This window comes from Equus quagga, chromosome 6 (assembly GCF_021613505.1).
Source record: "Equus quagga isolate Etosha38 chromosome 6, UCLA_HA_Equagga_1.0, whole genome shotgun sequence".
Taxonomy (NCBI): Eukaryota; Metazoa; Chordata; class Mammalia; order Perissodactyla; family Equidae; genus Equus; species Equus quagga.
The window spans coordinates 70414157-70439246 of record NC_060272.1 but is presented as its reverse complement, the minus strand read 5'-3'; the positions used below and the strand labels follow the sequence as shown (position 1 = coordinate 70439246).

At 40.5% G+C, this 25090-nt stretch overlaps 1 protein-coding gene and 1 non-coding gene across 3 annotated transcripts in view; both read right to left on the bottom strand.

The window, feature by feature from the left end:
• Positions 1 to 39: 39 nt before the first annotated feature.
• Positions 40 to 25090, bottom strand: part of N4BP2L1 (NEDD4 binding protein 2 like 1) — a 25743-nt gene continuing 692 nt past the window's right edge. Inside the window, exons 2-5 of one of the 2 annotated variants that reach the window (XM_046664388.1) lie at positions 4963 to 5090; positions 4574 to 4662; positions 2626 to 2702; positions 40 to 1514 (exon numbers count right to left, since the gene is read on the bottom strand). In XM_046664388.1, coding sequence (XP_046520344.1) covers positions 1256 to 1514; positions 2626 to 2702; positions 4574 to 4662; positions 4963 to 5090 — 553 coding nt within the window. In that variant the 3' untranslated portion in view covers positions 40 to 1255. Of the gene's footprint in view, positions 1515 to 2507; positions 2577 to 2625; positions 2703 to 4573; positions 4663 to 4962; positions 5091 to 25090 lie in introns of both variants that reach the window. The other variant, XM_046664390.1, reaches the window with a different exon arrangement.
• LOC124241433 (small nucleolar RNA SNORA16B/SNORA16A family) lies at positions 17229 to 17359 on the bottom strand. The gene has a single exon (XR_006889211.1). It is a non-coding gene; the product is annotated as a small nucleolar RNA SNORA16B/SNORA16A family (small nucleolar RNA).

Genomic DNA, 25090 nt, shown 5'->3' with positions numbered 1-25090 from the left:
TTGTTGAACCAAAAAAAAAGATTGAATGAAAAATCCATATAAAGCAATACCATATATAATTTTTAATAACTGTAAAAGCACCATAATATAGGACACTTAAAATAATACTTCACAGAACGTTAGAAAGAAGCTGTTGGCCAACAAGAAAGAAAGCATACATCCTACATGGTCTTGTCTATCTCGGTCTCACCCCAAATTAATCTGATTCCAACCTGTTGAGATTTCATTTGGATTCATAAATTCAGTATTGGGACATTCCAGAGTTGTGGTAGAACTTTACTGTCTTAAAAAAATGCCACATAAAACACCAAGACTGCTCCCCTGACACTGAGCGTGACCTTTACGTCTCCCTGTGTGAGCTGCATCCTGGGATTCCTGCCTCCTCGCACTCCCGAACACTTGGGCTGCCAACTAATTACACACGTTTATAGGCATAATTTTAAAAATTGCTTAATTATTCTGTTTAAAAATTGATGTTTTATAAAGGCAAGCTTGTTTTATTTACACTATTAGCACAACAGCCAAAGTTCCTCAGGTTTAATCCTATTCAGTAAATTGGTAGTTTAAAACACAAGATGTGAGTTTAAATGATGTCACTGATTTTTCTCAGTAGCTGTATAGCTATGAGGAAGGATTCAACAGACATTTTTAACAATGATACATCACCAGAATAAAGGAATAGTTTCCCAAAGTGTCCAATTTGAAGGACACTTCCCTTAGATGTACACTTACTAACATATTCATTTTAAAAGAAAAATCCACATCATCTTTACAGCCACACCTCTCACATTTTGGGAGACATAGATTATCAAAGCAGCAACAGCACTAAAGCTTGTCCTGCTCACTTCCTCACCTTTCCAGCTTCCCCGATGGAGCTGAAGTTCCTGAAAAAATAGATTACTTCAGAGAAATGGTACTGAAGATTATATACATTATAAACACTTTATTTCATGTATGAACCTATGTGAGTGATTATGTTCTTGGGTATGTTCTCAAGTTTCAGTTTCAAATTAACTCTTTCCCTAGAGAAAGTGACTGTTTAATCAAACCTGCAGAATTCCCAGCATCAGACCACGCACACAGGATCACTTGAACGAATGCTTGTTGAAGGTGAATATGAAGACTTCTGCTCAAAAACTTTCGGGTTCAACTATTTACACTGGAATTAGAGCTCTCAGTAAAACTGAACAAAGAATAAATACCAAAAATTGAAGTAAAAACCAATTTAGGAAAATTCTGAATGCCTGTCAGGCCTCTAATATCCATGGTGACAGCCACCCCTTCTGTTGAAGGAGCTCTCGTTTGTGAAACCACCGTGAGCTCTCCGGTTTGGAAACTCCGCGTAGGCGTTCCAGTATCCTGCACCGTTGGAAGGGGATGCGTTATTCCTGTCCTGGTTTCTGTTCATTCTGCTTGGTTTTTCTGCATGAAGCACACTGTGAAAGGTAACATCGTGTTCATACCGTTCTTTCATTCGGTGTATTTTTTCTCTTGGGACTCCATGAATGTTTCTTCTACATGGAAAAAAATGCAAACAGTTAAGGCAGTACATCAAAATGAGTTACTTGTATTTTACAAGTCCTGTGTTATTACATAGATACACTCCCTAGTCTCAGGATTTAACTCTGACAAAAGCATGTCTTGTTAAGCAATTACCTTTCAGGCTCCACTCCTGTTTTTCATGCTCCCTGCACACCCCCAGACTACCCTAAGCCTGGCAAAGAGCTAAAGCTTCAAAAATGTGTCGTTTCTGGAAATCTCAACTCTGTGCTTCAAGACATAGAAGAAGACCGTGAGAATATTATATATTTGCCTATTGATCGTGCATTTATCTATCATCAATTTATGTCAACCAGTCCCAGATACTTCTAGATGCTTATTAAAACAATCTTCTTAAATTCTAGTGGGCATAAGAATCAACTGGGGATACAGTTAGAAATCTAATTGCCAGATATTCCAACCATGGAATAGGGTCCATGAACTAGAATTTTAACAAACACCTCAGGCAGTTCTGGTGGGGGTGGTCTACAACCCACATTGGAAACATTATCTGCTTGTAACCATAAGGTGAACTAGCCTTATTCCTAAAAAGTACATTCTGACCTCACTGCTTACTTTAAATCATTGACATTACCAAATAGCACAGATAGTGAATATCATAACCCATGCATTCAGTCAACAAGTTAGTATTATTTGGACATTGATTGCTTTATAAATTAGAAGCAGCATCTAGACTGTAAATGAACCACAGACAGTTCAACATCTAAAGATCTTTCTTTAGCCTAAATGCAAAAACACCACTGACATGTGCAATCCCATGCAGAGGAAAGTGCTTTTAAATGTTCATTAATGAAGAAGCATTTTAGCAAAATGTTAAATGTGTCCTTTTAAAGGACCAAGTCCAAGCCAAGATTTTAGTTTTTAGCATTTAGCATTATATTAGAAAACTGACCCAAAACTAAAGTCTCACATCAATAATTCCAAAGTTATCAATTTCCAAGAATTACCATTTCTGGCCTGAAAACTACCATGTCCATTTCCAGCCTGAAAAGATTCTTTTGTTCGGTCTGAAATACCTGAAAACAGCAGGATACAGAATGAGGAACTAGAAAGACAAAGAAGTACCTTGCTAACTCTTGAACGTTGAATTTCCAGCGAGTGTCAGGTTCTCGGAATATAACTTCATAGTTATTTTCAAGTGCCTGATTTTTCAAAAGTACATAAAACATTGAAGACATGGTATGTATGTTTGGGAATGTTTATGCTGCCATTTAACATTTACTACAAATCTTTTCTAAATTTCCTTTTGTTTTACCAGTAATGCAATGCCTTAGTTTATCTTAATAAATACAGTTGGTTCATTCCATACTTAGCCTCTCTCAGATTATATTATGATTCCCAATGATAAATTTTGAACAGTTTCATCTACTATGTAGGAAAATTATGAAGGTTCTTTGTTTTGGACATTTTAAAAAAGAGATAGCTGAACTAGTTTAAAGTATCCCGTCCACAGGTATGAGCAGTGAACTCAGTGGCCTCTCGAAGTCCCATTTATGATTATCATAGACTTACTTCTGTCCAACGCTTGTCCTATTCCTCATGCCTTGGTTGAGAAAGAGCATGCGCCATAGGAACAGAGCTTATGAAATCAAAGTGATTTCCACATCCTGTGCCGCCTCTTCCCTCCAAAAGTAGCTCTCCCTGCTTTGCGTACAGTTTGGCTCAGTGCACTGTGCCCCGTTTCCTGGAGTTTAGGAAACTTACAGCTTCCATATAAACATCCAGATATTCTTTGCATTCATAAATTACTTTCTTTCAAACTGAACTTTCTATTATTATTGTGTTATAAAATACAGAATGAAAAAAGCTAAGTAAAAAGATTTCCTCTTCATTCTTTAGATGGACACTTCTAATTAAGGAAGTTTCAAATATCATATACGGAAATTAATTGCTGGGTCTTACTAATAGCTGTGGATGGCTGAAAAAGATTGTACATTTCCAGAAAATAAAAAGTAAATTTTATTGACTTCCCTTAAGCCTCTCTCAGCTTAACCTCTACTCTTGGGTTTGAGCTAAGCCGGAATGAATTGGGCTCTTCGCGTCCCTGTTCATTGCCCTCTGTGACTGGAGTCACCTTAGTGCTGATGCTCCTCCTTCCCTACATTCACCACGGCCCCATGATCTGGGCCTCAGCAACATGATGAAAGTGGAGTTAGAGAAAAGCACACCTGGAGGTAAGCTATTTTGCCCAAAATTTAAAAAGAAGCCTAAAAATAGACTGCCATGAGCCCAGTTTTGAAGATACTCACTTTACAATGAACCAAGTGGGGATTAAGTGTGACAAGAGTAGAGGACTCAGCTGTCTTCTGCCTGCCCCTGTATGTTTCTAGATCTTTAATCCTTTCTGTACCCAATAGGGAATGAAAACTTATTAGCATAAGAGATGAAGTATGTCTGAAAAGAAATCAGACAAAATTTCAAAATTAAAGAAAAATGTGCATACTGTTTTATTCATCTTACTGTTCTTTTCTATTAATTCTTACAGTAGAGAACTGAGTTATCTTTATGTGTTTATATTTGTACGCTGGTATCTTAATAGGGTTACAGTCTTAATCCTACATCTGTTTTTAAACTAAAAAATTCTGTTGTCCTGGAACTCCCGTGCAGCCACACTACATAGTCCTGAAATCCTCAGCTTCTGGAGACAGAATGTCATCTTAACGTAAGCTACACCTCTGCGGGTAGCACCGGCTAGTCCCATACTGCTCTGCAAGTTTCAGCAGGGGCTCCTGTGTATGCCTTCTCTTAGGAAAACAACCAAGACAGAAGAGCTATCAAGACTTCAGACCAAGGACTATGTTAAAAGTGTACTCTGAGATATTAGCATCTCAGCAAATTTCAGCCATTGAACAGCAGAGAAACACTAAAACAAAACCTCTTTACCTGCTACCTGAGAGAACTACCGTTAATAAATATGAGGTCATGGAAGATCAGAAAAAGAGGAAAGAACAAATGTTTCAACTTTCTCACAAAATGTCCAGAACTGAAAATGCAGAATGATACTTCTTCCTACCATGACTGCATAGGGCTTCATTTCCCAGGCGTGGAGGTTGGTATTATCAATAATAATGGGGGATATGCCATTCCTCATTGCTTTTCTGGCTGCAACACAATGTTATATAACAGTGAACAACATGCGACAATCAGAGAGAAGGGTGAGCGTACTCCATATTTCATTTTTATCACAGACGTCTTCATTACACAACTTTAATGCCACCTATTTCAGAACCCATTAGCAATAATTCCTTTTCCTGGAATCTAGGGAGGTTCTGCTCTGGCATTCTGTTTGGGGGGAAGAAATGGGAGAACTTCTTATTAAAGTTTAATAAAACATTCATTCTGCAGCAGCTACAATCTATGTGCACAATAGGACTTCCCAGGAGTTTGAAAGGAATTTGTCACCTCTTTTCTGGTTCCATTCATGAGCTTCCTCCAGGAAGTCAGGATTGAACTCATAGGCACCATCTTCCCTGAAGAAAAAATCATCCGTGCTGAAAATCAGGGCCTTGGGAAAGTCGTGTTGCAATTGTCTGGAAAGTGGGGAAATAAGAGGTTATTTTATGACTATGCACTGTCATAATAGAAATTATTTCCTTCCATCTCTAACATTTAGCGGTTTATAATCACGAGAACACCAGGTTTTGAGTTGTTGAAATTCAATTTAAAAAGAGATGCTCATTATCTCTAGAAGGTCCGACTCCTTAACAGGAGGCAGGAGAGGGCTGAGAGGCAGTGTGTGTGTTGCCATTCTTGAAACTGAGAAGTGCTGCTCCCCGCCTCTGACTTCTGCAGCAACCAGGACTGACTGTGCATGAAACTCTGGAGGCTGAGTTGAGGGCGTGATGACAGTCTTCCCTTGTGAGCACCCGTCCTCGTCACCATTCCTCTGTGATGCCCCACTGCCCTCCCCTGGGACCTGCCCACTGGTGCCATGCCCCCATGCTGCAGCCCTTCCCTCTGCCCTGTAAACTCTCACCTCTCTTGGGGCCCATCTCCCTGGAGCTCAGTTCTGTGTAAGGACCTGTCTGAGAAACTGGTTCTTGCTGAGGTGTGAAATGGAGACAAGTGATGTGTGTGCTACCCCTATTAGGTAACATGTTTATGTTTTAACGTGACCTAAACCAAAGGGAAAAAAGCACAACAGGAGAAGGAAAGAGATAGACCCAACATTCGCCATGCCTTCCTAAACCTCAGTCAGTCTCTCTAAATCTGAACATATCAAAGAAAAAAGAAAAACCATCAGGAGTCCCCCCTTTAAAGCAAAAAAAAAAAAAAAAAGATCTGCACAAAATAACTTTAAAGAGGTGTTTCTACTTGAAATCCTTATTCAGACTATTTTTGGGGAGAAGATGGATATTACATCAGGCAGTGGGGGGGGCAAATCTCTGAGCCCCCTTTCCTCGTCTGTGAAGATGGAGAATGATGTCTCCTGTCCCGCAAGCTTATGATGACGATCTCGTCACGTGCGAAAACACCGAATGCAGCACCTGACACGAGTGTCCGTTTCTTCCTTTTCCCCCAGCACTCATGGGCTGATTCTAACTTCACAACCAATGCAACAGGCAAAGAATATACGGCCCAATGGCCCTGCTCAGAATAAAAGGATATTTAAGAGTTGGAGGGGAAAAAAGTTGGAGAATGACAAGAGTGGGAAATGCAGAGAAAGCAGAGCTAGTCAACTCTTTGTGGTTTGTTCTCCATCAAGAAGAATTATCTTTTATCGGGAAAGAAAAAAATAACACAAGGCTCGGGAGCTGCCGATATCATGCACCTAAGCTGCTCTGAAAGACCTGGGTTCAGTTCTTGACTCTCCCACTGTCCAGTCATGTGATCTGTTTCTCTAAGCTATTTTCTTGACTGAAAAACACAGATAATAATCACTACCTATTAAACAGAGCTGCTAGTGAGGCTCAAATAGGCAGGTATGGGAAAACATTGTGCAAACAGAAAGGCACTTTACAAATGTAAAGTACTGTTATTTTATTAATAATAATAACAAATGAGGTCAAATTTACCAACCCAGACTGCTTACAGGCCACCGTAGTAAAATACATTGGACTGTGTAGGTAATCTTGCAATTACTGCAAGCGAATTAGAGAATATGGCAATGCATGAGAGAGAAAGACCAAAAATAAAGCAAATGCCTCACTTTTCAAAAATAAGTGACCACATTCAGAAAGAGGAAACAAATAAACACCTCTGCCAAAATTCTTTGGAAGGCTTGATTACATCTAAAAAGAAAGCAGCAAGGATAGCTGGAAAAGTAATTGCAAACTAAATACATTTTCTTTTGAATGGGCTGTGGTGGTAAACAGGGAAAGTCAATGGACGTAATCTTAAATCTTGATTTCAACAGGAATCTGACAGTCTTTCTTGATAGCTTTGTGGGAAAATGTGGACCAGAAGATAGTATATTTTAATACCCAGAGAATATTAGATAATTATCCAGCTCATTAAACATTTATTGGGCACTCAACATGTGCCAAACATTACATGAAGTGTTAAGGTACAAAAATAAAATAAAGTAGGTGCTTTCAAGGAATTCACAGCCAAGCCAAGGAGCCAGACCCTCACGTCTGGCCTAACACACAGGGAAAAGGGCTGCACAAACGAGGGAGATACTTAAGAACTTGGGGTTGGGAACAACACATGCTGACAGGAGACCACGTCTGACCTGGTCCTTGAGGGATGGGGAGAACTTTGCCTCTTGGGGAAGGAGCTAAGAGCACAGGAGGCAAGAGGAAGAAGCTAACGCCAAAGGGCTTGTGACGAGCACGGGGCTTTAGGGAAAAACGAGAACAAAGACACTATGTGTTAAAAGTGGCACATCGTATTTGAAGCACTTCTCGATTCTGAGTGCTGCACAACTTAAAGAGAAAGTTAGCAAGCTGGAATCTATCCAGAGAGGAGTGACCAGGTAAATATAAGGTCTGAAAACAGCCACGTCAGATGAGCAAAGATCATCAAAGGCATGTGGGGTGTTTAAGCTGAGAGCAGATGATAGAAGTGATCATGGTAGTTATCCTCAGATACTGAGAAGTCTGTTGTGTGGAAACAGATCGAAGTTATTTTGTGGGTCAGCAATTTGGGTTGGGCTCAGCTGGGCAGTTCTGCTGGTCTCGCCTGGGACCACTCAGGCAGCCACAGTCACCTGACAAGTGACGGGGCTGATGGTCTAGGGAGGCCTCATTCACATGGCAGTGGTGCTGGCTGCCAGCTGGTTGTCGATCCATGTGGTCTCTCATCCTCGAGGAGGCTAACCCAGGCCTCCTCACAAACTGCAGTATTTCAGGAGGGCAAGAGTGGAAGCTGCTAGGCTTCCACCCATTCTGTTCGTCAAAGCACAGCACTATGCTGGCCCACATTGAAGGGGTACGAAAACAAAGGATGGACGAGGTGGCAAGAAAGTGTGGCCATTTTAAATCTACCAGTTATAAAGTGACATGAAAGAAAAGTATAAAGATTTGATGAAACATATTTGCATAGTTTCCATATAAATGTCTTTTATCTGACTTCGAAGATACTCAAACTGAAAGACCCAAATCAAAAGTCCAAACTTCAACCCCCAATGCAAACAGTTATTGTAAAGACACATCAGAAAAATCTAGGGCAGCACCAAATGCATTCTCAGGTGTGTCTATTTTATATTTGTGAACACACTTTTTAAATTATTTCCATCAATATTATCTAGTCTAAATACTGAAAGCTACGTTCAGAGGTTAAATAATAGTGTATAACTTATTTTCTTTATCTTTTGTGTATTAAGTTAAGAAACTATGGATATTGGTTCTAAGATTTTTTTCTTTTTGGTCCTAGATTTGATATCCCTTCTAAACGTGGTTTCACTGGTTTTCCTCTTAAGTCTGCCACTCATAGGTTTTGTTTGGGTTTTTCACCATTTTCAGAGTTGAATTTTTCTTTTCATAAACAGAGCCTTTTCTACTCTTGTTTTCCTCTTTATGGTTTATGTTACATATTTGAAGTTAATACTCTCTAATGTTTGTTTTAAAAAAGCTTTAAGGCATGAGTGTCCAATTCACATTTTATTTGAATCCTATTCCTTTCTAGAAAATAAAAACAAAACGCAACAAAAAAACTACTGCCCTTCTTGACTGTAAAATTTTACCTTAGAGTAAAAGGGAAATTGTTCAGGACCACCATTTCCTGAGACGTATCTGACTGCAGCCTTCAGGCTCCTCCTAACAAACGGGCAGGCAGAAATAGGAGCTTTTCGCCTATACAGCTTCTCAGCTCTGATGGGATTTGGGAGAGGGGGGGTCTGCAGGATCCCCCTGAATGATCATCCCTTCAAAAACTCGTTTTATCTTGCCCTGATGTTAAATTAGCACTGGCAGCCACGTAGCATCTTGAATATGCAGGACAATAAAATCTCGCCTAGCTAAACAAAGAACTGATTCAACAGACAATCTTGAGATTCTCAAACTTAAGTGGAAGCAATAAATACCATTCCATCAGCTTCAGAAGTGATGAGGATAATGCCCCAGCTCTAGCTTTCTTTATGGTGGTCAGGAGTCTCATGCATTAGGGAAATTGAGAGAATGAAAACAAAAGAAAAGGGAAAAAATAGAAAGACAATTACTTCCACATAAATTTCACCTCCCCAGCTTCCCCCCAAATTCACTTAAAATCACTACTGTAAGAGAAATTCAGGTACTAATCTTGATTTCACAACTTATCCTTCTTCCGTGTAATTGTTTATTTCATAATAGAGAACCATGAAAATATATTTAGATATGTTAGTCACTCACTCACTCACTCACTCACTGACAAAGTCCAACTATGTAATTTTGAGTTGTACTCCCAACTTTTTATTATGGAAATTTTCAAACATGCAAAAATAAACAGAATAATATAACCATTTCCCATGTACCCACGACCCTACTTCAACAATTATCATCACTCCCTCATACTTCATTTCACCAAATATCTCGTCAGTGCTCAAATCTCCCTGATTGTCTCATAAATGTATTCCTACAGTTGGTTTGTTGGAATCAGGAGCCAACAAGAGCCACATGTTGCATTTGGTCGCCATGTCCCTTAAGTGTCATTTATTCTATACGTTTCCCTCTCCTTTTTATTTTCACCTCAACTTGTTTTTCCCCACCACCTTTTATATTTATAAAATGTTCAAACCTATAGAAAGAAGTTGAAAAATAATACAATGAACACCTCTTACCCTTCATCTACAGTCACCAGTTGTTAAGGTTTTGCCTCACTTATTTTATGTCTCTGACATATATTTTTGATAAACCATTTGAAAATAAGTTGCAGACATCATGACCCTTTGTTCCTAAATTCCTTGTCAGGTATCTCCTAGGAATATAGAGGAATATCTCCTCCATAATACCATTATCACATCTAAAAATTAACATTAACTTATAATAGCTAATGTTAATAGATTTTAAAATTTCTCCAATGATCCCAATAATATCTTTCACTGGTTTAAGTACTGCATTTGGTTTTTATGTCTCTTTAGTGTCCTTTAATCTGGAACTGTCCTTATGCCCTCTTTGGTTTCACTTTATGAAGAGTCCAGGTCACTTGGCTTGAGAATGACCCACATTCTGGGTTTGGCTGATTGTTTCCTCAGGATTAGATCCAGGGTAAACATTTTTGGAAGGAAAGTACAGAGGTGATGTTTGTGGACTTCTGATTGCACATAATGACAGTTTGTACCAGCAGGCTAAGTTTGATCGCTTGGCTAAATGGTGGTGTCAGCCAGATGGCTCCATTGTAAAGGTACATGGTTTCCCTTGTGATATTGTGTAATGGGGAGGGGGAGGTGAAACTGTGAGACCCCATGTATCCTGCTCCCCAAGAATCTTTCCCTCAATGATCTTTACTGTCATTGCTGATCACTGCCTGAATCGATTATTACACCGGGAAATGCAGAATATTGATTTTCTCATTATGTAGTTTCTTCTGTATTTACTAGGTGGCGTTGTCTTGTAAAGAAGAGCTTTCTTCCCCCTCCCCTTTTAATAACCCTTACCATCCTTATTCTTTATGATGCTCAAATTGTCCCAAATTTGGCCAGCAGGTGACCCTTCAAGCTGGCTCCAGTGTCTTTGTCTACACAAACCTTAAAAATATTGCTTTTCCTTTCTAGTTAGCAAAGAAATACACATTCACTGCAGGATATTTTGAAACAGAAAACTGGAAAAAAATATATTCCCCCATCTAAAAATAATTAACATTTTGATCTTCTTTCCGAGAGAGAAAGAGAGAGAGAGAGAGACAGAGAGAGAGAGGTAGGTGGGTAGAGAGAATTTCTTTTGTTTCATCTTGTGTTTTGTTACATAAAAATAGAAGCACAATACAGATCATACCAACTTTTCACCAAACTTAGTTCCATAGCAATTATTTCTCACATCATGAAATATTATTATATAACATTATTTTTAATGATTATGACATAGTTTTAGGCATTTAGTTTGTTGGGGACAAACTAAATTGATTACTAGCAAGATTAAATATTTTTTCTTATGTGTGCTGGTCAATTAGAGATATTCTTTTGTGAGTTTCATTTTCGTGTCCTTTGTCTGATTGTTAATAAAACTTCCTTATTGGGAGGTGTATCTCTTTCTTATTAAATATGTAAGATTCTTGAGTACATCAATTACTTTTTAACTTTGTTTATAATAAATTCTAACATAAAAGTCTAAATTTTTAGAGATTTTTCTAGTCCCATGTATCCATCTTTTATTTTCTACTTTCATCCTTTGATGATACATTTACAACAGTCTTTCTACATAAATGCTCATCTACGTTCCATTGCATTTTACTCCCCAGGCCATCTAAACTTTTATTTTGGTATGTGGCATCGGTTAAGGATCTAACTTCATTGTTTTTTTCCATGTGGTAACCTGGTTATCCTCAAACCATTGACTGAATAATTCATAAGTTCCCCATTGTTTTGAAATACTTTTGATTATACACTAAATGATAAACAATTATTAGGCCTGTTATTGGACTTCCTATTGTGTTCTATTAAGCTTGATATGTAAGTTCTTCTTCATTATCTGCTTTTTGAGTATTTTCTCATTTTCTTGATTATATTCAGTAGTTGGGAATCTTTCCCATATGAAATTTATACTTATTTTGTTGGCGAGACATTTCTGAACAATATCAAATAAAAAGGTACTCGCTTCTTGATGTCTTTCATTCCTCTCAGGGTGGGCTAAAGTTGTTGTTCCAATAAATTTTCTTTTTTTTAAAGAGTGCTAAGCACTAAAACAAGAGCTTGGCATATATTATCTCTCCTTAACCTTTATAACAACTTGATAAAGTAAATACTGTTTTCTCTAGTTTTAGATAAAGAGACTAAGTGTTCAAGAGGTTAAATAACTGGTCCAGATTTACACAGCGTGGATGTGGTGCTGCCAGAATTTCACCCCCAGTCTATACAGAGTCAGGGCACACGGGTGGTACACACTTTGTGAGTTCCTGCAGATCTGAGAAAGCCCTTCTGTGGTCTGCACACATTAGCAAGTTGGCTGGATGAGAATTATTGGATTACAACCCCTCCCCGCAGATGTTCATAGTTCGTTTGTTTCAGTTAGAAGTGGGTTCAATTGCATTCAACAGAAAACTCAGATAACAGTGGCTTTTTAAAAATTTATACATATATGTATCTATATCTATCTCTATATATATATATCACGTGTGAAAAATCCAGAGGTGGAATCCAAGGCTGTATACATGGACCCAGGTCAACATGAACCAAGCGTCTGCCATCTTTCTTTTTTCCCACAAGTATACATGAAACATGTGTCTGCCATCTCTTAGCACGCGGCTTCCGTCCATTCATTCTTCCGTTCTGCGCCTCCCGGTGGGCACAGGGTGCCACTGCAGCTCCACATTCGAGTTTATATTTGACATAGCAGGAAGAGGCAAGGGAGACTTGAAAACATAGTTTTACAGTTGGCACATTGCCACACCTAACAAAAAGGAACTAAGGAAGTAGGAATAGTTAATGAACAGCTTCTGCAGCAGTCTTACCAGGATATGTCTTGGTATTGAATTTATTTAACACTTTTGTTTAGGTCTTCAACTCAGAAATATGTTCTACTGTATCTGTAATTGTTGCTTTGGTTATATTTTTTCTGGTTCTATTCAGTTATATTTATTCTCACATTGTCTTCTATGTTACTGTTTGAGTTCCTGCATTGTGATTCTGCTCATCTCTATCTCTAGCGGACTTTAAAATTCCAACATTTACTTTAGAGTCTCTTTAAAAAATATATATCTCATTTAGCTCCTTTAAAATTTGTTTCTGCTTCTTTGCCAACTCCTTTCATATTTCAGACTCCTTATTATCATTTTTCTTTCATGTTGTTATAGGAATTTTTTAGGAAAAACCTGTAAACATATACAAAGGCAAAAAAATTTCTATGCATATATATAGATATCATATATATATCAAAGACCTGTATACCCACCACCTGGAGCTGATAATTGTTAACATTTTCTCATATTTGTTTAGTTGGCTTAATATTCAACCAACCCTCTCCCTTAACTCTGGCATTCCCAAATACTTTTACTCTACTTCTCTTCTCCCTTTTCCACAGCACTTTTCACCTTCTAACACGACATACAATCTCCCTCTAGTTTACATCCATTTCCCCACCTCTGGCATATTTGGTCCATGAGAGCAGGATCTCTGTTTTGTTCACTGATGACTCCCAAGTACCTAGAACACTGCCTAAAACACAGTAGGCGCTCAATAAATACTGTTGAATGAATAAGTGAAGGAAAATTATATTTTTTAGATCTATTCATGTTGATATATAGATTTAGTCCACTCCTTTTAACTGCTATGTAGTACTCCATTATCAGCATAATAATAAACATAGCTAACATTTACAAAGTGCTTATTGTGCTCCAAGCACTATTTTAATGGCTTGACTGTTCTCCTATAATGCTCAAATACACCTGTGAGATAAGTACTGATAGTAAGTCCCATGTTACAGATGAGGAAATTAAGACCAGTGAGTGGATACAAAAATCAACAAAGAGAAATCAGTTGTGTTTCTAAACACTAACAACAAAACATCTGAAAAAGAATTAAGAAAACAATCCCATTCACACTTGCATCAAAAACAATAAAATACTTGGGAATAAATTTAACTAAGGAAGTGAAAATCTGTACACTGAAAACTACAAGACTTTGATGAAAGAAACTGAAGAAGACACAAAACTGGAAAGATATTCCATGTTCATGGATTGGAAGAATGAATATTGTTAAAATGTCCATATTAACCAAAGCTATCTATAGATTCAATGCAATCTCCATCAAAATTCCAATGGCATTTTTCACAGAAATAGAAAAAACAATCCTAAAACTTATATGGAACCACAAAAGAACCTGAAAAAAGCCAAAGCAATCCTGACAAAGAAGACAAAAGCTGGAGGCATCACACTTCCAAATTTCAAACTATAGTACAAAACTATAGAAATCAAAACAGTATGGTACTAACATAAAAACTGGCAGATAGACCACCGGAACAGAATCAAGAGCCTAGAAATAAACACACATATATACAGTCAACTAATATTTGACAAGGGAGCCAAGAATACTCAATGGGGAAAGGACAGTCTCTTCAACAAATGGTGTTGAGAAAACTGGATAACCCCATGCAGAAGAATGAAAGTGGACCCCTATCTTTCTTTTTTAAGATTTTTTATTATTTTCCTTTTTCTCCCCAAAGGCCCCCCAGTACATAGTTTTATATTCTTCGTTGTGGGTCCTTCTAGTTGTGGCATGTGGGACGCTGCCTCAGCGTGGTTTGATGAGCAGTACCACGTCAGCGCCCAGGATTCGAACCAACGCAACACTGGGCCGCCTGCAGCGGAGTGCACGAACTTAACCACTCGGCCACGGGGCCAGCCCCCTGGACCTCATTCTTACACCACTAACAAAAATGAACTCAAGGGGCCGCCCGGTGGTGCAGCTGTTAAGTTCGCATGTTCCACTTGGGCGGCCTGGGGTTCACCGGTTCGGATCCCGGGTGCGGACATGGCACCACTTGGGAAGCCATGCTGTGGTAGGCGTCCCACATATAAAGTGGAGGAAGATGGGCACGGATGCTAGCTCAGGCCAGTCTTCCTCAGCAAAAAGAGGAGGATTGGCAGCATATGTTAACTCAGGGCTAATCTTCCTCAAAAAAAAAAATGGATCAAAAACTTAAACATAAGACCTGAAACCATAAAACCCTTAGGAGAAAACAGGGAAAAAGCTCCTTGACACTGGTCTTGGCAGCAATATTTTGAGATATGACACCAAAAGCACAAGAAACAAAAGCAAAATTAATAAGTGGGACTACATCAAAGCAAAAAGCTCCTGCACAGCAAAGGAAAAATCAGCAAAATGAAAAAGCACCTACTGAAAGGGGGGAAATATCTGCAAATCCTATATCTGATAAGGGGTTAATAGCCAAAATATATGAAGAACTCATACAACTCAATAGCAAAATAACAAACAACCCAATTTAAAAATGGGCAGAGGATCTGAATAGATATTTTTCCAGAGAAGACATACAAACAGCAAACAAGTACATGAAAACACACTCAACATCACTAATCATCAGGGAAATGCAAATTAAAACCACAATGAGGTATCAGCTCACACCTGTTAGAATCACCATTATCAAAAAGACAAGTGATAAGTATTAGTGAGGATGTGGAAAAAAGCCTGGTGCACTGCTGGTGGGAAAGTAAATTGGTGCAGCCACTATGGAAAACACTATGGAGGTTCCTCAAAAAATTAAAAATAGAACTACCATATAATCCAGCAATTCCTCTTCTGGGTATATATCCAAAGGAAAGGAAAACAGGATCTCAAAGCGTTATCTGCACCCCCATGCTCATAGCAGCATTATCCACAATAGCCATCAACAGATGAATGGACAAAGAAAATGTGATATATAGAGAGAGAGAGATAGATATAGCTCTCTCTATATATATTTATATAACATATACATACACAGAATGGACTATTATTCAGCCATGAGAAAGAGGAAATCCTGCCATTTGCAACAACATGGATGAGGCTTGAGGGCATTATGCTAAATGAAATAAATCAGACAGAGAAAGACAAATACTGTACGATCTCACTTATACATGGAATCTAAAAAAGTCGAACTCATAGAAACAGAGAGTAGAGTGGTGGTTACCAGGGGCTGAGGCAGGGAGGAAATGGGGAGTCATTGGTCAAAGTGTACAAACTTCCAATTATAAGATTAATAAAGTCTGGAGATCTAATGTACAGCATGGTGATTATAGTTAATACTGTATTATAAACTTTAAAGTTGCTGAGAGAGTAGATCTTAAATACTCTCACCACAAAAAAGAAATGGTAATTATGTGGCACAATAGGGGTGTTAGCTAACATTACACTGGTTATCATTTTGCAATATATAAATGTATGAAATCAATACATTGTACACCTTAAACTTATACAATATGTCAATTACATCTCAGTAAAGCTGGTGGGGAAAAAGACCAGTGAGCAGTACAGCTAAATTAAAACCTCGGCTTCTGGTCCCGGAGCTACACACTCAAGCCCGAGGCTTGCGGGCTATAAGGTACACACACCACCTTTTCTCCAGGGACTTGCAGGTGGTTTGCAGTTCTCCCTATGATGGACGAGTTTCACTGGACGTCACCGTGCCCCTCTCCTTGTGTACATGTGGAATGTTTCCTGAGGGCATAGACCTCAAGGGGAAAAGCTACAGAATCTTTTTTCGTTTGTTTTTGAGAGAACAGAGCAGAGCAGATGCTGTTTAAAATTTCCTTCTTTCCTTCAGAAAATTGTTCTCTGATAGAATAGATGCTCCATGAAGGTGGGGATTTCTGTCCCTTTTGCTCACTGCTCTATTCCAAGCATCTAGAAGAATGTCAGACACATGAGAGACACTCAATAAATATCTGGTGAATGTATGAATGGTTCTTGAATGTTAGGCTCTGTTGCCTTAATTATGCAAACTTTTTTTGGGCTCCAAACTGTGTGAGGAGAATTTCTATTTACTCATCTTTGTACATTGAGAATTTGACCCAAACCTCAGATTTACCCCCTAGTGGGGACTGGGAGAGAGGATTCTTCTGGGTTCCCACTTCTGAATGTTATTGCAATTCCCCTAGAGAACTTCAAACTGGGAGGTAGGAACCCCAACAGCCTGAAGAGAATGGGGAGGGAGCGGTGGCTGTAAACGTCCTGGGACAGTCTCCCTGAGGCCTGGTGTGGCCTGACCTTCCTGGTGCTCTAACTGCCACACCAAGGTGGAGCGCCGCTCTTGGAGAGATGGACCTCAACCACCGCCTGCCCATGGGTACCACCGAACCACAGTGGCTCAGAGGACTCCAGTGAAGAGCTCCCAGTCTGTTCTGCTGCTCACTCTTGCCCTCACCCCTCACGCCTCCAAAGTGGGGCATGTTTATGAGATCCAAAACCAGACTCCTAGGGAGCCCTCACATTTCACTCTATGCAGCGGAAATGCCTTTTAGTATCTCGCATGTGAACAGCATGCTTCCAGACAATCCTGCCGTGGTACAGGTTTCCCCCACATTTGTGTTCTGTTGGCCGATTCAGCCATGCTCAGAAGAGCGGCAAGTCAGAAGCACACTTACCTCAGTGTTCATTTGTTTTTCGCTGTGTTTTCCCAAAATGTCATAAATCAATTACAGACAACAGAACAGTGGGCGTACAGGAAAACTGTCACGTTGGGCTCTTTTTGACAGCTGCTTAAATGGGAAAGCAGCTGCACCTTTAATCCCTTTTTAGTATAACTATTGGGTGAAGGAGACGGCACATCAAACATTTTCACGTGTAAAACATAGGGATGGTTTTCTTGTGCACTAAATTGAAGAGAACTCTGGGGTGAGTGGTTCTATTCCTTTTTTTTTTTTTTTCCTCTTATCTATTCTCCACAGCCCATTCATTCTCTTATATTTCTCTTTATGTGAATAATCTCCCTTTTGGTTTTGTTCTTTACTCAAGACCCATGCTGACATCTGAGCTGCCAACTCTTAGGAAGCTTCTGGCATTAACAAATCCATCAAACACTTAGTGATTTAGGCCTACTATGTGCCAGCGCTTCTGAGGAGCTGACCAGAACAAAGTTCCTAATCTCACAGAGCTCATATCACATCTCATGAAGCTTAGATGCTAGTGGAAGAAACAGATAAGAAGTGAATAAGTATATGTCAGGTGGTGCTAATGCAAGGAAGAAAAGAAAGTCCAATCACAGGGCAAAGAACGTTGGAAAGACGCTACTCGAGACAGCAGAGAAAGACCCTTTCTGTGGCATATCCTTAAAAGTGAAAAAGAACGTTGAAATACCCCAGCTATACAATCATACTTCAACAGGATTCCCCAACAACTGTGAAAAGTGGGTGTGAGTGTTTGTCCGTGAACATCCTTGGTGAGACCACTTTGTGTATCATGAAACCCAGAGTCTCAGAATTGAACGCTTGATTCTCTGATCCTAACGTCCTCATTTATAAAATAAACACAACCCTATCTTAGGGTTACTGTAAAGCTCCAATAAGCCAGGAAAGGCATACAGTCTGCACTCAGTAATGTGGGCATTCTCTTCTTTCTCCATTTCCCCTCCCCATTCCCAGGCCCTCTCCCCAGGCCACATGCATGATGCAACAGAGATCTTTATGAAGGAACAATTAGAAATTAAACTAATTTTTCTTTATCAGACTATTTCCTCAATCCATACAGCCTAGATATCTTTAGATAACCTGTAGTGAAAATAATTTCTTATTGGGTTCCTCTAGAGTCTGAATGGGCCTGGAATGGCACCATGATAGAGAAGAGTCCATTGAAATGCCATAAGGACACTAAGGCCCTGTGTTGAGTTATAAACATCCTGCCATGTGAGCTGAAGAGGACAGACTCCAGACACCTTAGGAGTTGGGTGTTGACTACATCTCTCACCAACACATTACAATCAAGATAAATATATGAATACTTACTAAAAAATCTAAATCTCATCTCCTCCCATTGCCCCCAATGAAACCAAATTAATAAAGAAAATAAGTTTCCTGGCATTTTTTTTATAGCAGAGGAAACATATCATCAACGCTGACAAATAATAAAATGTAGCTTCCTTATCCTGACAGCTGAAATCCAGGTAAGCTTAGCCCTCTTAATAGGGCCTTTAAGTGTTTTTTCACACAACAGATCAAAACCAATCTAATTACGCTTTCACCAGGTCACACCCACTAGCCTCTCCTTTTCGCACAGAAGAAAAAACTCTGGCCTAGAAATAAAGAGAAGTCAACACCATTACCTTGATCAAGATTTTTTTTTTTTTTTTAAGGAAGACTGGCCCCAAGCTAACATCCGTGCCCACCTTCCTCTACTTTATATGGGGGAGCCTGCCACAGCATGGCATGCCAAGTGGTGCCATGTCCGCACCCAGGATCGGAACCAGGGAACCCCAGGCTGCCAAGAAGTGGAACATGCGAACTTAATCGAACTTAATCGCTGCGCCACAGGGCCAGCCCCAATCAAGATGTTTAACTTCTCAGAGCTTAGTGTCTTGGGCTTGGACTAGATGAACACTAAGGAACTTCCTATACATCTCCCGAGATTTTCCTATGAAAACACTCTTCCCTATTGATTTCTTTCTCTATTTCTGCTGCCTCTCTAATCATAAGTCACAGCTGTAATATTATATTGCCCCAGTTCAGCAGGGTCTTCCTCCACTCTCCCAATGGCTCCAGGACTGCCGGGGTGGTGACTCTCTTGTAAAGTTGGGCAACCTTTCCAGTAAGTGATTATAAACACACACTGCACTGTATATTCTTACTGTTAAACATGTATAGCATTTATAGTTCTCATTCATCGCAACCCCCAGAGAGAGGTATTGCGAGGACTCTCAGCAGTGGAGAGGCGAGATGTAGACCCACATTAGGAAAATCATTAAAAATATAAAAAGTTAACAGTTTCTCCAAGTAAACCTAAGTGAATAAAGATCTGAGATGTCACCTGCCTGATACTCTGTTTTCATATACTTGGAATACTGCAAACTCTCTATTTTGACTTTGCTTTATGAGAGCCCTGGCCTCATAAATAAAAACACCATCATCAAGGTCTGCTGGCTAGAAGCACTGTGCAGTGGGTGTGCTTTGAGGTCTAACTACTCACCACTTACTAAGCTAATTGATCCCCTCTTCTCACTGCTTCCCGTATTTCATTGGTCATAAAGTACACCATTGCTCCCATCTCTGTCTTATCACTGTATCACAACAGGACAGCATCCTTTCACTTTCTTGGAAAGCTCTAGTGCCAAGACATGATGAAAAGGTATTTCTCTCTCTTTTTTTTTAAAGATTGGCCCTCAGCTAACATCTGTTGCCAATCTTTTTTTCTTCTCCCCAAAGCCCCCCAGTACGTAGTTGAATATTCTAGCTGTAGATCCTTCTGGCTGTGCTATGTGGGATGCGGACTCAGCACGGCCTGATGACCGGTGACATGTCCACATCCAGGGAACCCTGGGCCAATGAAGGAGAGTGTGTGAACTTAACCACTCGGCCACGGGGCCGGCCCCAAGGTATTTCTCTTGACGGAAATCCATATTATCCAGAGATATGAATGAGGAGAAAAGAAAGCAAGCATTCTTTGTGCTTAACTGAATCCACATTACAAACCATTTGTGCTGGTGCCAAAAGGAACTAGAACAAAGGATGTGACATGTACTAGAACGTGATTCCCAGACTTTGCATTGATTGATACGTAAAGATTCAAAGAAATTCCAAGGAACAGACATAAGGTTGACAACTTCCAATTTTTCAAATACGGCCACTAAAAAAAAAGGAAAGACTACCCTCTACTGTTGCTATTTCATTTCAAAAGGACAATTTGGTGGTATATCCATGCAATGGAATATTATTCAGCCATAAAAAGTAATGAGGTTCTGACACATGCTACAACATGAATGAACCTTGAAAACATCAAGCTAAGTGAAATAAGCCAGACACAAAAGGACAAACATTGTATGATTCCACTCACATGAGGTGTCTAGAGGAGTCAAATACACAGAGACAAAAAGTAGATCAGAGGGTACCAGGGGCTGAGGGGACGGGGGAATGGGGAGTTATTGCTTAATGGGTACAGAGTTTCTGTTTGGGGTGATAAAATTTTGAAACAGATAGTGGTGATGGTTGCACATCATTATGTAATTAATGCCACTGAATTGTACACTTAAAAAATGGTTAAAATGGCCCCAAAAGGGGACATTTTCACACACAGAGTAGAAAGCATAGAGGTAAACAGGTCATCCAGATGCTTTCATTGAGGGAGGATGAAAGGGTAAGTGCAGATCCAAGTGAGTTGTCAGTTCAGCTGTGGAAACAGAGAGTTCTGGATCATCTGCTGAGAGTGAGAGAGTCTTGGGATTGGAATCTTATTTCTTCTATCAGCTCTGTACCCCGTTGTCCAGCTTTTACTGTTCTCCATGATCCGGCCTTGGGTTTATCTAACCAACACATTCACTAACATGAACCATCCACTTCAGCCAAGCCATTCTCCTCACCAGCCTAAGAGACCACCCAGCTCTTTCCCATCTCCGTCTCCTTTCATGTTGCTAATCCCTTCCCTCTGTTCAGCCACATCCTCCCCATCTTCCAGGCAGCTCAAGAACCACCTCCACATGGAAGAGATGATCTCTTCCCTTATTATCCAGTCTTTCTAATCACCCTCAGGGACTCCCCTGGCCTTGAACAGCAACAACATATAAGACGCTATTCCCCCTTAGACTTTACTTACCCACTGTAGTGTATTGATTACTTCCCATTTGGCGGTCTTGTGCAGGCTCCTTCTCTTAATTTTATTTGGTATGTACCTTACTAAGCAAGTACTAATAGTCTTACAAGCACTCGGTGAATACTATCATTGTTTATTAGTGAATAATAACAATAGTTGATATTTATGTAGCCCACGCGTTCCACAGTGTTATCACATACATAATCATAGGATCATTGTTTACCACAGTATCTTAAATCCTCACAATAAACTTACTTATGGAACATTAGCTTTATTTTAAGGATAAAGAACTTGACGTGTTGAAGAACCCAGTGACCTATGCTAGTTGGTATACTAATTAATGAAAACTAATAATAAAATATTTAGTAATTAGTTCATAAGTAATTAAAATCAATTGCCTCGTGGATTTAAAAAGTTTCCTAGCATATCTCCAACTGAGAGTGAACCTAGGAAAGCCTTTTGATAGAGAAGATGACATTTATTTAGTTATTTAATAAATGCTTTGCCACACAACTTGAGTCTATCTAGTCAAGTTATTTAACAAAACTATTTTCACCTTTAAAAAGTTAACAAGTAATACACAGGGGCTGGCCCCATGGCCGAGTGGTTAAGTCCGTGCGCTCCGCTGCAGGCAGCCCGGTGTTTCGTTGGTTCGAATCCTGGGCGCGGACATGGCACTGCTCATCAAACCATGCTGAGGCAGCGTCCCACATGCCACAACTAGAAGGACCCACAACGAAGAATGTACAACTATGTACTGGGGGGCTTTGGGGAGAAAAAGGAAAAAAAATAAAATCTTTAAAAAAAAAAAAAACAAGTAATACACATTCGTTGTAGAAAAATGAGAAAATAAGTCAGGGGGGAAAAGTCTATAATCCCACTATCTAATGTCAACTATCAACAGATATCCACCTTTTGAAAGATTTGTTAATGAGTATAAGGAGACTCCCTTTCTTTGAACAGAAAATGGGACTTTTGCGTATATACAGAGGTAGCTTTGTTAACAAGCTTTTTAACTTAACCGTGTGTGAGTACAAATATATTTGCATGTCAAATATACACCTACTTCCCATTAATGACATGACTTACAAGTCCACCCTCTATTTTTGAGTGTTTAAGTTGGCTCACGTTCCTCCTATCATAAAAAAACTGTGATGAACTTTCCTCTACATTCACGCGCTTGTCCAGCGACTGCCTCTGGATGAATTGCTGGAAGCAGCGCTTACAAGTCAATGGTAAGAATCTATTTTTGAGATTTTTTTAAATGAAATAGAGGTAATAAAACAGATTTAGGGGACACACTAATTTCTTAGTCCTCTCATGTACTTAAAAATATTTTAAACCAGATAAAACTCCAAGTGTTTTTTAATATGTCCAAAGAATTTAAATAGATGGTTTCCACATTCCAGCCCCTTTAAACTATGAAAACATAGAGGTGAAAAGCATAGAAATCTAATATTGATTTGGAAGACATGACATACCCTAATTTTAAAAACATTTTTATTATTTTTTTAATCAAATGAGAAATAAAAGTTAAGCAGGAAAAAAGATGAACCTGCATTTGTAGAAATGATCTCCTCCAATTTTTAAAGAAAAACATTTTTATTTTTCTGATTCAAGAAATACATGGTCATTATAAAAAATGTGGAAAACACAGAAAATACGAACATGAAGAAAATACGAATTTATCAGAATCCAACGATACTTAAGACGGCCTTACAGTTTTACTACTTTCTACACGTGTATTTTTTAAGAACTTGCCATTCTCCTTCTCTCCCCCACCTGGCCCCCCAAAAAAGTGGGGAAGGCAGCCCCTTGAGAGCCCTGGCCTGTGACATCCACACCATTTCACCCTCCCTCCTTGCTGAGCTGCGTCCTGCTTCCTTGCTGACTTCCCAGATTTCGGTATAAATGCACAACCCCCCTCCCCCCCCCCAAAGCAGGGCCAAGGCTCCTCTGCTCCCGGAACCGCCAAGGCCCAGCCTAAAGGGAGGACTCGCCAAGTCAACTTCCAGTTGCCTTCTTCACTTCGGAGCCACGCTTCTCCCCAGGAACACCGTGAAGATTTCTCTCAGCTGATCAACAATTTAAGCAGTAACTAATACCTCTTAAAATTTATACAGCACTTTAAAATTTAACAAGTTCTCTCATACACATACACTCTTCCCAAGCGCCATCTGAAGTACCCAGAGCAGCGACGGCCTCTTACAGGAAAGGAAACTGAGGCGCAGAGAAGTTGAGCAAAGATCGTAGCCAGGGAGTGGCAGAGCTTGGATCTGAAGCCATCAACTGACTCCAAGGGGAGAGCTCTTTGCCCAGCCATTATTAACAAACCGTTTTTAAATCTGACAATTAGAAATTAAGAGCAGAAGGATCTTCAGTAAGTCATCTCACCTAATCCCTTCTTAGTATTCACGTATAAGGAAAATAAGTCCCAGAAAAGCCAGGCGATTGGCCAGGCACCAGCTATGTCGTGACGAGGAGGATCTAAAGGCACAGTCTTCAGACTCCCAGGCCGGCGCTCGTCAGCCGTCCCCAGAGAGAGGTTCTGTAACAAGCCGGTCTCTCCTCCGTTATTTTCCGCTTAGCCAAATGTCAACCAGGAATTAAAATCCTGAAAGTGTAGAACGTTAGAGCCAGAAAGGACCGTAAAGACTACCCAGGCCAACCCACTTGCGTTACAGACGAGAAATGTGAGGTCCAAATGGCTTCTGATGTCCAGCTCCACGCAACGTCCTGTCTTACTGCTTCCCTTCTGAGTAGCTACAGACAAAATCTGACCGGAGACGTGTACTTCCTTCTTTGACACTCAGTGTGTGATAGGCCACAGATCACCAAAGCCAAAGTGAAACTAAACAGGACTGAATTCAGAAGATACTTGGTTGGTAACAGATGTACCCACCACGACTGTATCACAAAATAACCAAATTCTGCTGGGTTCTCAGCAGGCTCCCCTCGCAGACAGAGAGAAGGCCTCCGGACCTGCGCACGTGTAGGGGCAGTCACCCAGCCCTTGAATCTGTGAAAATGTAGCAATATTGTTTTGCTCAAGGCTTCTGCTCCACAAATCCGCCAGGAATCCGAATTAAAAGTGGCAGTACGTCACCAGATCTTTCACAGTTCCGTCACCCCCGAAGGACCCAGACCCTCCTCCCACGGTTTGGTGGACCATGCAAACCAGCTCCTAAACGTAGGCTACCTGGGTTCTTCTTCAGCAGCTCCACGGTTCGCTGGCTAGCCGCCTCTCTAGTGAGACGGAAAGCTCTCTGAAGGCAAGGGACCACTTCTTCTATTGAACACACACTACGTGCCACACTCTGCGCTTGGCACGACCAGATACGGCCCCTACCTTCAAGAACATTACAGAAGGATAAACGAAAGCATGTGCAAAACCAAGCGCAGCCACGGAGGTGTAAACAGGAAGCCCAGGAGCCCAGAAGACGAGGCGGAGGGCAAGCCGGGCGGGCGGGCCGCGTCCGCAAGGGCCAGGGCAGGAGCAGGTCGGCGGTGCTGGAACCTCGAGGGCCGGGCGGCGGGCGTGAGGCTGCGGCGGCGGGCCTGGCAGGCGACAAGGTGGCGGCCGGCAGCGGGCCCGCGCGCTCGGCGCCGGCCGGGTACGGCGGCCCGTTACGCAACCCGCGAGGACACGGGTTTGGGCGCCGCGGGCGAGGCTCCGGCCCCGACGGCCGCGGCGCCCCCCGCGCACCTGTGCGCCTCCGCAGCCGCCGAAGC